General features: G+C 51.5%; 2 protein-coding genes across 2 annotated transcripts in view; both read right to left on the bottom strand.

The window, feature by feature from the left end:
* Window positions 1-19: 19 nt before the first annotated feature.
* On the bottom strand, window positions 20-2,744 carry DUSP28 (dual specificity phosphatase 28). Its single transcript, XM_056498794.1, has 2 exons — window positions 2,263-2,744; window positions 20-1,437 (listed from the first exon to the last, which is right to left on the bottom strand). The coding sequence occupies exons 1-2, from the start codon at window positions 2,599-2,601 to the stop codon at window positions 1,303-1,305; spliced, it is 474 nt and encodes a 157-aa protein (XP_056354769.1). The 5' UTR covers window positions 2,602-2,744; the 3' UTR covers window positions 20-1,302.
* Window positions 2,745-5,124: 2,380 nt separating this feature from the next.
* GPC1 (glypican 1) overlaps window positions 5,125-13,281 on the bottom strand; it is a 191,952-nt gene continuing 183,795 nt past the window's right edge. Inside the window, exons 7-9 of the mRNA XM_056498511.1 lie at window positions 12,979-13,112; window positions 11,983-12,158; window positions 5,125-9,652 (exon numbers count right to left, since the gene is read on the bottom strand). Of these exons, the coding sequence (XP_056354486.1) occupies window positions 9,447-9,652; window positions 11,983-12,158; window positions 12,979-13,112 (516 nt within the window). The 3' untranslated portion in view covers window positions 5,125-9,446. The remainder of the gene's footprint in view (window positions 9,653-11,982; window positions 12,159-12,978; window positions 13,113-13,281) is intronic.

The raw sequence follows: 13,281 nt of genomic DNA, 5'->3' as shown, positions 1-13,281 counted from the left end.
GTGGTAACTAAGAAAATGATAGGCTGGATTTTTTGTTTTTATTTCTATGGTTTCAGCTTTTTAAATAACACTACTTTAACTTTGAGCAGTCTTTAACTTTGGAAACCTTTACTTTATCTTAATTGTCTAATTCATGTAATTCCCCAGTGATTTTATTTTCTGTCATTGTTCCATCATTAGAATTTCTGCCTTGAACTACTCCACTGCTGAGAGCATATGTTTACCTTGTGTGAGCACTTAGGCAGATGGCAGTGAGCTAACTTCACATTTATGCTTTCAGCAAGGTGGAATGGAATTTCACCCTGCAGGTTCTCAGGTTCCATAACTTGTCCCTTTTAAATTACAAATGTATTCATAGAGTTTGACAAAACTCTGTTTTGAATGACTAATGGAAAGCACATAGCAGTCTAATCAGGAAGTTTCGTGCTCAATAGATAATTTCAGAGGGCGACCTGCAAGCAGTCTCAGCAGAAATTATTTAGCCATGCTGCTTGCATGCAGGAACAGCTGACTTGTAAACTGACACACTAAGGCATGGACTGGGCACTGTTGGACTTAGTAAGTAAAGCTAAAAGGAGTGCTGATTATTTCTGGATTGCCAGTGTCATCTTCTTCCCTCCACTATCATCTGCAGTTTTTGAAGTCATTCCTTTGGTGTTTTAGAGAATAATTCCAAAGCTGAAAAGGCACTTAGCCTGCATGGTGGGAGCTGAACTCCTTACCATCATCTTTATATTCTGTCCTCTGGATTTTTAGGTAATTTGTGAAGGTACTTTGGTCTAGTTGAACACAGGGAAAATGGCAGAGATAAAGCATCAAGCACTGTCAGTTTCCCATCAAAGGCTGTGTCAGCTCATTAACATGAATTATGATCCAGTAGGTGAGAGAGAAATTCAGAACTTCCTTGTCTGGCATCATGTCTTCTAATGGCATCACTGGGAAGTTTAATTAAGAAACGGGAATAAAATCCCAGTGTGGTAACTTCTTCCTTTGTTCAGTAAATCGTTGCCATATTCAGTTCATTAGGGGAAAATAACTGCTGAAGATTCCATGCCTTTCTCTGGCTTGTTTACAGTCCTTCCAACCATTTCCTGTTTCTGCTGTTATTCCCTGCATATCTACCCTGTTTCCATGCATTACCAACAGAAATTAATTTAATTAACTGAATTAATTTAATGAACCATCAACTCAGTTATAGGGTAAAGTGTTTTGTGTGCAGATAATTTAGGAAGTGATTTTTTTCCTTATTTTTAAAGTATTCACTTTTTTTCCTTAAAGTACTTCACTTTCTTTAAAGTATCTTCACACATCATCATTTTTAAGTCCTTTGCTCAGCGGAGCAGAGTGCTTTCGTTTCTGCAAATCTTCTTCATATCTCTGCAGCTGAGACCAAAATCCTGCATTTGGTTCTGCTACGGGTCTGGCAGCTTTCACAACCTAGAGAACAGGAGAGACACGGTAGAAGCAAGGTGTCCTGCACTTGTGGGACTCATGCAAATGAGTTTTGAACTTAAAATGTTGAGAAGATTTACTTTGGTTTTGATTTGGCTACGGAGTGACAAACAGCTATTTTGGTGAGCTGACTTCACTGGCTCCTGGGCCGGGTTACAGAACGGGCTCATGGGCAAGACATGAGAGCTGTGGATTTGCTGGAAATGGGAAAGTCTGTCACCAAGTGCAGTGACACTGCTCGTGTTTTAAATGATAGTGAAACGTGGTCACTCTCTGCACACCTCAGTCTAAATTAAGCCAATTTGCTATCGAAAGTGATGCACCTGACAAATGGGCGAGGACTAAAAACCCTTTGAGCAGAAGTAGTTAGTACTGGGTTGGCTTCCTAGGAAAGCTGATAGCAGCATAGCTGTGGCTGAGAGCTGCAGGTGCCTGGCATTCAGCAGGCCTGACAGCATGTCTCTGTGCTGTGGGGAGCTGTCACACAGCAGCGAACTCTACTTCGTGTGTCCGTCTTCACTTAGCCTGACTGTGAAAATAATAGAGAAAATGTTCACTAAGCAACCAACTTTGTATGTCTGCTACCTGTGCTTAAAGCCTGTTTGTATTTATGTTCATCCTAGAAATTCCACACTGAAAATTTACTAGGCTAAGCTGGGCAGGAAAAAACTTACAGGGAACCGTTTATTCAGACGTGGCATCTCTGTAACTGGTGACGGGCAGGTGAAAGCACCAAACTAGCTCTACAAGAAGCCGTCCTTACTCATAAGAAGCACTGCGTTTCTGCAGGTAGGGGCTGCCGTGGGTTACCTGGAAGGCGTCCCCGAGCGGGAGGCGCAGGTGTCTCATGAGGAAGGCGGTGCAGACGGCGGCGGAGCGGCTGCGGCCGTTCTTGCAGTACACGAGGCAGCGGCCGCCCGCCCGCAGCGCCCGCTCGATGGCGGCCGCGCTGGGCTCCAGGTGCCGCAGCAGATCCTCGGCCGGGTCATCCCGCACGGCCACGCGGATGCCGGGCAGCGCGGGGAACGGCTGCTGCCGGGTGACATTCACGCAGAAGGTGACCCCCTCCCGCGCCAGCAGCTCCTCGTCGCACGCCGCCCGCGCCGTGCCCAGCAGCAGCGATTCCGTGACCCGGCACAGCTGCGGCATCGGCGGCTCCCGGCCGCAGCCCCGCTGCGTTTATCCGCTCCCGACGGCTCCGGGCGGGTCCTAGCGCCGCCTGCATCGCCAGAGCTGCCTTGGGAAGCTGAGAGCGCTTCCAGAGCCCGGTGGATTCACCCTGGCTGTCCCAGAGCAGCTGCCAGCTGCTGTCTTCTGCGCGGGAATGCTGCTGCTGCGGGTTGGTGCAGGGATCCAACGCTGAAGCTGTCAGGGCAGGTTTAGGTTGGACATCAGAAAAAGATTCTTCTCCCAGAGAGCTGTTGGGCACTGGAACAGGCTCCCCAGGGCAGTGGGCACAGCACCGAGCCTGGGAGAGTCCAAGAAGTGTTTGAACAGTACTCTTGGGCACATGGTTGACTCTTGGGGATGTTCTGTGCAGGGCCAGAGCTGAGCTCCATCATCCTTCTGGCCCTTCCAGCTCAGCATTGGAACGTCATTGCACTCCTCAACTGTGATCCTGTGATTGATCTGATCTCCAGAGCCCCTCGGCGCCCCTTACCAGAACAAAAGCATCTTTTGAGTGCCCAGGAAATTATTTACTAGGCTGGCCAGATAGCACAGTGCTAATCTTTCTGGACTTCAGTAGAACTGCTGGTGTGCTGCCAGGGTAGAGAGAATCTTACACCAGAGAGTGCTGGCACGTTTTGAACTGCACAGGATGGGTGGGGAAGGGCCAAGCCCAGCCAGGTTAGGGTCACATTGGTCAGTGCTGGGCAGGGCCTGCAGGGCTGGTCCCAGGTGCCAGCTGCTTCCTGGAGGCTGAGCTGCTTCAACCCTTTGCTTTCAGGCAAAACAGGAGCATTTGACTGATACTTGCTGCTGACATAAAAACAAACCTGACCTGTTGCAGCAGCAGAGCACAGAGTGCTGGTGTGAAATGCAGTGCCATCCATTAAGGAATTAAAAGTGAGGTACAAGGATGAGCTTTTCTTTGACCATAAGGAAGGAGAGATGTTGGCTCTGGGGCCAAGGGCTCTCGCACATGAGCTCAAGAGCATGGTGTCCCCTCCTGTTAACCAGCACATGCCTCAGCTCCCACATGTAGGCTTATTCATCTGCTCCTTGCTCCCCATGCTCGGGGCTGGTGGCTCAGGGCCCCAGGAGGAGTGGTTCAGGCTGGGATCCTGCAGCTGGAAAGGAGAAAGCTCAGTGGGAGATCCCTGATGCTGCCCATCCCAGCAGCATGGGACAGGAGGGCTCCTGGATTCCTCCACAGCCCCTCTTTCCAGGGATTTTGGACCTTCCCTGGCAGTAGCTCTTGCCCAGCTTTCTATGGCACACCCCTTATTCCCAAGGATTGCAAGGAACCTTCCTGCAATCACTGCCAGGGATTTCTCTGTGGGACAGGCACACTCAATTCCCCACACTGTGGAAAAAAGCTGCTGCCTTGCCTTCCTCTGACAGAGGCTCATCCTCCTCCTCAGTGGGCTTTCCTGGGCCCTTGCAGAGAGTCCCTGGGTGGTGCTTTGTGGGCACCCTCCAGGTCATACCAAAACCATGATGTGTATTTGCATGGCATCACCCTTGCTGTGCCAGGAACCCTCCACTGCTCTGGGTGGATGGCAGCAGCCCATCAGATTGCTCTGGGATTTGCCAGACAAGCCTGGTGTGAGTTACTGGTTTGCCAGTTCCTGCAGCTCATCCCAGCACTGGTCCAGGTGTGGCCCAGGTGACACCATCTCAGGGCACCATCCTTGTCACTTCAGCACAGCAAACACCACTGGGGCTGCCCTGAGCTCACTTCTTAGGCTATGGATGCTTATCCTGCCTGCAGTGACTTAAGGATGGTCATTCCTGCCAGAAGGGTGGTCCCTTCCCAGCAGCCTGCCCTGCCTCTGTGCAAAGGAGGAGCTGGAACAGGGCAGCTGTCACTGCACACAGAGTAGTGTAAAATTAAACACAAGTGCCATCTTCTGGCAGTGAAGAGGTTGCTGCCTCTGTGAGAATACAGTCCAGCTGCAGGGTAAGAGCCTCACCCCTGGTTAGAAAAGGTCTGATGCCAGATTCTGCTGGGCTATTTCTGGTCTTGGTGGCACTGCCAGCTGGGTATGGTGCCAACAGCCCCAGTGACAATGGCAGTCTCCTGTCCTCCTGCCATGCACCTGCAAAGTGCCTGGCCCCACTCTCTGGGTGAGCTCCCAGTCTGTACTGGGCTGCTTCCATGCCCAGGGAAGCAGAGATGTGTGGCTGCTGGGCAGTGGGAGCTGAGCTTGTACCACACCCTACAGCTCCTGCAAGCTCTTAGCACTGAATTTGCAAACATGCAGTGTTCAGTGACATTATGAACTGCAGAAGTGTTTTCAGACACCTTCAGTAAACACCAAGCCACAAGAGGCTGTTATTTCAGATCAAAATTAGACACCAAGGAGGCAAAGCAGGTGACTGGTGTGCACAAAACTTCTCCAAGGAGAAGACCTGTATTTTTTCACTTGTCTCTATTTATATAAATACTTGCACATGGTGCAAATAGCTGTAGCTGCAGAAGAGGAATCTAAATAAACACCTAGTCACTCAGGGGTATCAGTCAGTTTATTAAATTTAGCTGATATTTGCTTCCAGGCAGAAGGACACACTTTTAGTAGTTTTCAGTTACCAAGTCTCTCTTAGACATGAGCAGCTTCCAACACATCACCTTGACAGCTGCATTCACCCACTTCTGGAAGGGAACAGAGCTGAAGCACAAATCTTTCTGCTGCACCAGTTCAGTCTCAGGAGATCAAACATCCCCCTGGCTGCTTTGCTTGCTGTGAGCCCATCCAACAGCTGCACTGGGGCAAAGCCATGGTCTGTAATTGCCACACTTTGTAATGACCAAGGGCTTTTCTGGTTTTTTATTTTGTTATGCCATGACTTTCTGTGCCTCTAGATGAGAAAGAGACAAGTTAGGATCCTGCTTGGATGAGTCAAGCCAGGCTCACCTTGTTCCCACAAACACACATCCATAGAACCCAGGAGCTGCTCCCCTGAACAGGAGTACAGGAATGCAGGCAAACCCCGACTGCCAGCACTGCCATCAGCCCATTAACACTTCCCACATGGAATGAATGGTTTCACTCCTCAGGGCTCCTGACCTGGCCTTTAGCTGTGCCTTAACAAGGGAAAAAGAAAGAAAATGCCAGACTTTGCTTAAATGAAGAGGAAATAATTGCCCTGTAAATACAGATTTGTCTCCAGCCTTTTTATTTATACAAGGATTCAAAGAACATATTTCAACTTTAGATAAACAGTGCAAGAGAGTTACAAGTACCTTGGTAACAGAAAGAAATAGATAACTGTCCAGCTATGCTGATAAGTGAAATAATTCTTACTCCTGCAGATAGAAATGCATCTGTTTAAAGCAAAGGTGGACTTTAGATATTCTGCTATACCTTAGCTCCTACCAAGCCCACTGGAAAACAACAGGCAGCTTGTCATTTGTAAATGAGAAGTAGCTGTGCTCTCAAAGCCTTTTGAGACCCTCACCATTGTTTAAAACATACATGTTATGGCACAAAGAGCAGGCTGGAAGACAGAGACACCTGGAAATCCACCATTTAAGGTTCTCCCCTTCCCAGGGATGGGGTCTTTGTAAATATTTTTTTTTCCTACACCACTACTCTTTCCTGTCAAGTATGAGACCTTTCACACCAGAACACGATGGATCACCACCTTGGTAACATTGAAGCAGATGTTTCTCCCCAGCCAGCCCAGTCCCTCAGAGATCCCCAGAGCAGCCAGCAGCCATGGGGAGGTGTGTCACAGTGTTTCCCAGCAGGAGCAGCCCAGGAAATGTCATCCATCAGCACTGGATGGCCCCAGGTTCTGCACCAGCCCAACCACAGGCTCGGGACTTGTCTGGACCTGGGTTGATTTCAGCTTGTTCAGCCACACCAGCAGCTGTTTAGTCAGCAGTAATTGCAGTTTGCTTTAGTTTAGAGTTGATATCCTGGGGGCTCTCACCATCTCACACAGCCAAACACAACCCAGGCCATCCAATGGCAGCAGCTGGGAAACAACTCCAGGGCAAGAGAGAACAGAACAGCTGAGTAACCAACCCAAAGCAGCAGTGTAGGCTGACCACGACCAGATATAAAAATCAACCCCAGCAGGGCTGAGAAGTGTCACCAGCACCATGGAGCATCAGTGGGTGCAGGGGCCAGGCTGCTGTCCTCTCTCCCCTGGCTGCCTCCTGCAAGGTGCCAGCTGCCACCCCCAGGTCAGGAGGATGTGCAAGTGGCAGCTCAGCCCCAGCCTGGAGGTGAAGGCATCAGGAAGGTTTCCCTGCATAACAGATTTTACTGTTTCTTTGAGGTTTTGCCTTATTAATTTGCACTACCAGGTTTTTTTTTCTTGTAACAGAACCACTAGTTTGGGCTATTAAATTGGTAAAATATAAACTGGATAATCAGTAAATTCCTGGCTTCACATTTAAGATGTGAAGGGGCCCATAAGAAGCTTTTGAGGATAACAGGCAGACAGCAAAAACTAATTGCACAGAAATGGAAGTGACTTTCAAGCTCCCATTCTGCAAAGCAAAACATTGACCTCAGCATCCATGTGTTAAAACCCCAACCCAACTGTGTTTTGAAGAGGGTACAATATTTTATTCTTCCTCCCTCCCCCCTGCTCTTTTTTGCTTTTTTCCTTTGGGTGTAAAACTTCTGCAGGATTGGTTGTGGGGATTGCTGTAATTGAAGGTTAAATTTTGTATTTGCATTCTGATATAAAAAATGAAAAAGAAAAGCTGGAACTCTTTAGAGCAGTTATAAAACATGTGAATTTACTGTATGTCTAGGAGTAAATAAACCCAGACAAAACCACACTTATCCTCTCCAGGGCTCTGATGGGTGCAGTGGCACTGTCTGCCCTCCAGCCATTGCCCAGCAGCCCAGTGTTGATTTCTGACACCTGGCCAGATCAGGTGTGATTTAGCTTTAGGAGAAGGGGAGGCCAAGGCAGAAAGGATGCACAGTCAGTGACATTAGTCACTGTCACCTGGAGAGAGAGGCTGGTCAAAGCTGGCCTAAAATCTCTGCCAAACCTCAGTGCCTCAGGCCCAGGGAGGGCAGGAAAGGAACTGGCTTTCAGCATTACCTTGCTCATGTCCTCATCTTTCCTTAAATTGCACACTTTAGAAACTGCTAATGTTAAAAATGGGGGTTTTCTCCCCCTTTCTCAGAAAACAGCCAAACCCCAACCCCATAATGTTTGCTCAGCCCAAAGGCACATCTCCTCTGGCAAGAGAGAGAAGAAATGCTCAAATGCTGTGCAAAAGCAAGAGACAGGCCCAGCTCTGCCCTCCCTCTCACCCCAATACAAACCCATCTGAAGCTCAAACCCAGCCTGTGTGTGCTCCTGCCCAGGCACTCACAGTGGCTGTGCTGGATCCAACACCTGCTACACCTGTGGCTCCAGCCCACCCTTGCTGCTCACCAGGCACAGAAGCCTCTGTGTGCCCCAGACACACAGCTTAACAAGCACAGACACTACTACAGCTATGTGAGGACATTTATAACTTCACTCACCATCCCCAGTCCCAAAGCCTGGCACAGAGCCCCCCCCCCCAAGCAATCTGGGGTTAGGGAGCTGGCCACATCACCCAGAGGCTGTGAGTGCTGGGATGGGGCAGCAAAGGCTGAGCCTGGCCCTCCCCTGAGCCAAACCAGAGCTGCAGGTGGTGCCTGACCTGCTGGCTCAGCCTGTGCCTGCAGGGTTAGGGAAGGTGTATTGGATGATGGGGAAGGAACAAAGTGGGAATCCATTAAAAACCTGCAATGCAACTGCAACAAACACAAAAGGTAAAAAGAAATCCCAAACAAAATGTGTCCTGTCCTCACATTCCCCTGGTGGGTGCTGCCTTGAGCCAGTGCTCTGAGTAGGGGCCCAACCAAAGCTCCAGTTAGTAACACATCCCTGGTCTCTCATATTACAAAAAAACCAAAAAAAAACAAACAAACAAAAAAAAGGGATTCCTGTCTATGGCTGGGGCCAGAGAAGGAGGAGGCAGCACAACTGTCTGTCACACAGAGAATCTCACTGTGCATATTTGCATCTCTCTGTTACCTACAATGGTACTGCACTGCAGGTACAAATTGGACCATCGTTACTTGGGTAAAAAATGGCTTTCCAACAAGCATGCAAAGAAAAAGTACCCCAAACCCCAACCCCCAACACTCATTCCCAGTCACTTAGATGTAGGAAACCTACATTTCAAATTGTCGTCAGCTACGAGCTCTAGTCAAGAAACCCACTTGTGACCTTTCCAAAGGAAAAGGGAGTCCTGCATTTCTGGGTCCAACAGCCCAAACTCTTTCAGCTCAACCCACCAAAGCTGCTGATGCTCCTGCACACGCCCCTGGGAGTGCAGGGCCACGTGGCCAGCTGGAAGCACAGAGGGATCCCAGAGCCCTGGATGCAGCCCTGGCCGTGCGAGGCTCCCGCTGTCTCCGTGCTCACACGTGCTGGTGGCTCCAGGAAAAGGGCAGGGCTTTGCATATTCCACTGCCTGGAGGGCTGGGCACAGCTCCCTGCAGCCCTCTGCTCTCAGCCCCGAGAGCCAGGCTGTGGCAGTAACAAAAGTAAAACAATGAGGTATGGAAAGAAGGGCCCAGCACTGGGGAAAGACCAAGAAAGAAGAAAACAGCTTGAGCACTGCCAGAAATAGCAAACAACTGAAACCTTCTGAAAACCTTTTTTTTCTCCTCCCTTTTCTTGTTTTTTTTTTTTTTTCTTTTTTTCCTTTTTTTTTTTGCCAAGGTGAATTAAATATGTCCTTTGGTTGGTTGGTTGGTAGGTTGGTTGGTTTTGGCAAAGTGAAGCCTCAGCTGCAGTCTGTTCCCTGCTGTGCCGGTGAGTTACCGCCACAAGTGCAGCGGGAGGAGGAGGAGGAGGAGGGAGGCAGAAGGCAAAGATGTGCTGCTGGCCCCACTGACACCGTGTCCAGACTGCTTGGGAATGGCGTGTGTTTCTGGCTGCCTGGTGCTGGGGCTCTTAGAAAGTCTTTTGCCACAGACGTCATCAGGACAGCTGTCCCCGCTGCCGGAGCCGCTCACGTCGTCACCTGCGGAGACACAGCGGGTGAGTTCACACTGTGAGGGACACCTTCCTTTCCTTAGGGAAACCTTCCCTTTCCTTAGGGACACCCTTCCTTTCCTTAGGGAAACCTTCCCTTTCCTTAGGGAAACCTTCCCTTTCCTTAGGGACACCCTTCCTTTCCTTAGGGAAACCCTTCCTCTTCCTTATGGGAAACCTTCCCTTTCCTTATGGAAACCCTTCCCTTTCCTTAGGGAAACCCTTCCTTTCCTTAGGGAAACCTTCCCTTTCCTTAGGGACACCCTTCCCTTTCCTTAGGGAAACCTTCCCTTTCCTTAGGGACACCTTCCTTTCCTTAGGGAAACCTTATCTTTTCCTCATGGAAACCCTTCCCTTTTCCCTAGGGAAACCCTTCCTTTTCCTTAGGGAAACCCTTCCTTTTCCTTAGGGAAACCTTCCCTTTTCCCTAGGGAAACCCTTCCTTTTCCTTAGGGAAACCTTCCCTTTTCCTTGTGGAAACTTTTCCTCTTCCTTAGGGAAACCCTTCTTGTTCCTTATGGAAACCTTTCCTTTTCCTTAGGGAAACCTTTCCTTTTCCTTATGGTGGGCAAGGCCTTCCCCTCACTGCAGCCCTGGGGGGATCTGGCCACCAGCCCTACCCTGGCCAGTCCCTCCTCTCTGCATCCCTCAAAGCTCATCCCTGACCTGCTGGCTTTAATCACCTGCTGCTGCAGCAGCAGCTGGAAGCTCTGGAGCAGACAGGAGCAATGACCCTGTCAAGGGCTGGGGCTGGAGACATCCCTGCAGGTTTCAGCAGGGCTCTGGGAACAGCACAGTCTCCAGCCACCCCACCAGCTGGCTGCACTCGGGCAGCCCCAGCCACAAGCCAGGTGCCACAGCCTGCCTGCCCCAGGGCTCAGCAGCAGCACCTGCAGGGACACCAGAGCAGCTGCAGGGACACCAGTGCAGCTGCAGGGACACTGTGCAGCTGTAGGGACACCAGTGCAGGCTGCAGGCACACAGTGCAGCTGCAGGGACACCAGTGCAGCTGCAGGCACCAGTGCAGCTGCAGGGACACCAGTGCAGCTGCAGGCACACTGTGCAGCTGCAGGCACCAGTGCAGCTGCAGGCATACCAGTGCAGCTGCAGGCACACTGTGCAGCTGCAGGGACACTGTGCAGGCTGCAGGGACACCAGAGCAGCTGCAGACACACCAGTGCAGCTGCAGGCACACCAGTGCAGCTGTAGGCACACCAGTGCAGCTGCAGGCACACCAGTGCAGCTGTAGGCACACCAGTGCAGCTGCAGGGACACCAGTGCAGCTGCAGGCACACTGTGCAGCTGCAGGCACACAGTGCAGCTGCAGGCACACCAGTGCAGCTGCAGGGACACCAGAGCAGCTGCAGGCACACCAGTGCAGCTGCAGACACACCAGTGCAGCTGCAGGCACCAGTGCAGCTGCAGGCACACCAGTGCAGCTGCAGGCACACTGTGCAGGCTGCAGGCACACTGTGCAGCTGCAGACACACCAGTGCAGGCTGCAGGCACACCAGTGCAGCTGTAGGCACACCAGTGCAGCTGCAGGGACACCAGTGCAGCTGCAGGCACACTGTGCAGCTGCAGGGACACCAGTGCAGCTGCAGGCACACTGTGCAGCTGCAGGGACACTGTGCAGGCTGCAGGGACACCAGAGCAGCTGCAGGGACACCAGTGCAGCTGCAGACACACTGTGCAGCTACAGGCACACTGTGCAGCTGCAGGCACACCAGTGCAGCTGCAGGCACCAGTGCAGCTGCAGGGACACCAGTGCAGCTGCAGGCACACAGTGCAGCTGCAGGGACACCAGTGCAGCTGCAGGGACACCAGAGCAGCTGCAGACACACCAGTGCAGCTGCAGGCACCAGTGCAGCTGCAGGGACACCAGTGCAGCTGCAGGCACACTAGTGCAGGCTGCAGGGACACCAGTGCAGCTGCAGGCACACAGTGCAGCTGCAGGCACCAGTGCAGCTGCAGAGACACTGTGCAGCTGCAGGCACACCAGTGCAGCTGCAGGCACACAGTGCAGCTGCAGGCACACTGTGCAGCTGCAGGCACCAGTGCAGCTGCAGGCACACTGTGCAGCTGCAGGGACACCAGTGCAGCTGCAGGCACACAGTGCAGCTGCAGGCACACCAGAGCAGCTGCAGGCACACCAGTGCAGCTGCAGGGACACTGTGCAGCTGCAGGCACCAGTGCAGCTGCAGGGACATCAGTGCAGCTGCAGGCACCAGTGCAGCTGCAGGCACACCAGTGCAGCTGCAGGCACACTGTGCAGCTGCAGGACTGCCTGCCCTGTCCCCCTCTCCCCTGGCCACTCACTGGTGTCCTGGAAGTCCACGTCGTTGCCGACGTTGGCGTTGCCCAGGCGGTTGGTCATGATCTTCAGCTGCATGATCTGCTGGCGGATGGTCATGTCTGGCTTGGTGATGTCCACCTCCACCTCTGGGTTGTTGATCTGGTTGGCCAAGCCATCCCCCATCACTTCAGGCAGGTAACTGGGAAGGAAGAAAGAAGGTTTAGGTGTCTCCCCCCAGCTCAGCTCAGCTCTCCCTGCAGACACCAGGGGAAATCCAGGCTGTGTGAACCCCAGGGGCTGCAGTCAGTGCCACTGGCTGTGGAACTGCCTCTGTAGCTGTGTTTGCTGGGAGACTGGCACTGAATGGCCCCAGCCCAATTTGACCAGACAGGCTCCCAGGGAAGCCAAATCAGCTGGGACCTGTCAACCAGGGCTGCACTGCTGCCTTCCACAGTGCCCTGGTCCTGCTCCTGCACATCTGGGACACTGCTGGCAGCAATGTGAAATATGGAAGAACTGAAGGTGTTGACTTCAGGCTGGCAAAGTCAAGCCCAAGAGGTCTGCAGAGAGAAGAAAAGTGCATGTCCAGCAGCTGGTAATGTCCCCTCAGCCATCCTTTAACCTTGGCTGGGGTAGGAACTGTTTCTGTAGCTGTTTGATGTCACCCAGGTGCCCCCTCCCAGAGGGAACAGCATTTCAGAGCAGGTATGGACAGAGAGATGTGCATGCAATTCTCTGCAGCAGCTCTGGAGCTTGGGTGATAAATCCAGCCCTGCTGCCTTCTGGGTGCATGCAGAAATCAAAAGTGCTCCTTCAGTAGAAAACTACACAGTTATTTCATGGTGAGTGCATTTCAGAGCTTAACCCTCAACAAAATGACACCAGGCTTGACCTTCTCAGGTATGAGATTTTCCAGAAATCTGAACAAGTGGGGCTGGCTGTGATGATGTGTAAGTGCCTTTTCAAACTCATCCTCTCAGGCCAGATTGGTGCTCCTGGCACTGTGACCCACTCCATACCTGCCCTTGGTCATCCCATTCCAACATTTGTCATCTGATGCTGAGCTGGACATCATTTTTTTGCTGCACAGGCTGCTGGGCAGGGTGATCCAGTATGTCTTGAGAGCTGTCAGATTCCCTTTGGCATCTAAAACCTGTAAACAAAGGGGATGCTCAGGGCCAGGAGAGCTCTGGGGTGCCCCAGGGTGGAGGAAAGTGCAAGGATTCTGCCTGTTTTTTGTTTTACCATCACAAAATATGTTTTTATGCAAAGAAGGATTTATCATCAACCTTCCCCTAAAGAGCAATCATCAACCCAAGTGC

Source organism: Oenanthe melanoleuca, chromosome 9, assembly GCF_029582105.1.
Source record: "Oenanthe melanoleuca isolate GR-GAL-2019-014 chromosome 9, OMel1.0, whole genome shotgun sequence".
NCBI classification, from domain to species: Eukaryota; Metazoa; Chordata; class Aves; order Passeriformes; family Muscicapidae; genus Oenanthe; species Oenanthe melanoleuca.
Note: the sequence above shows the minus strand (reverse complement) of the source record. Positions and strands in the feature narration are given on the sequence as shown.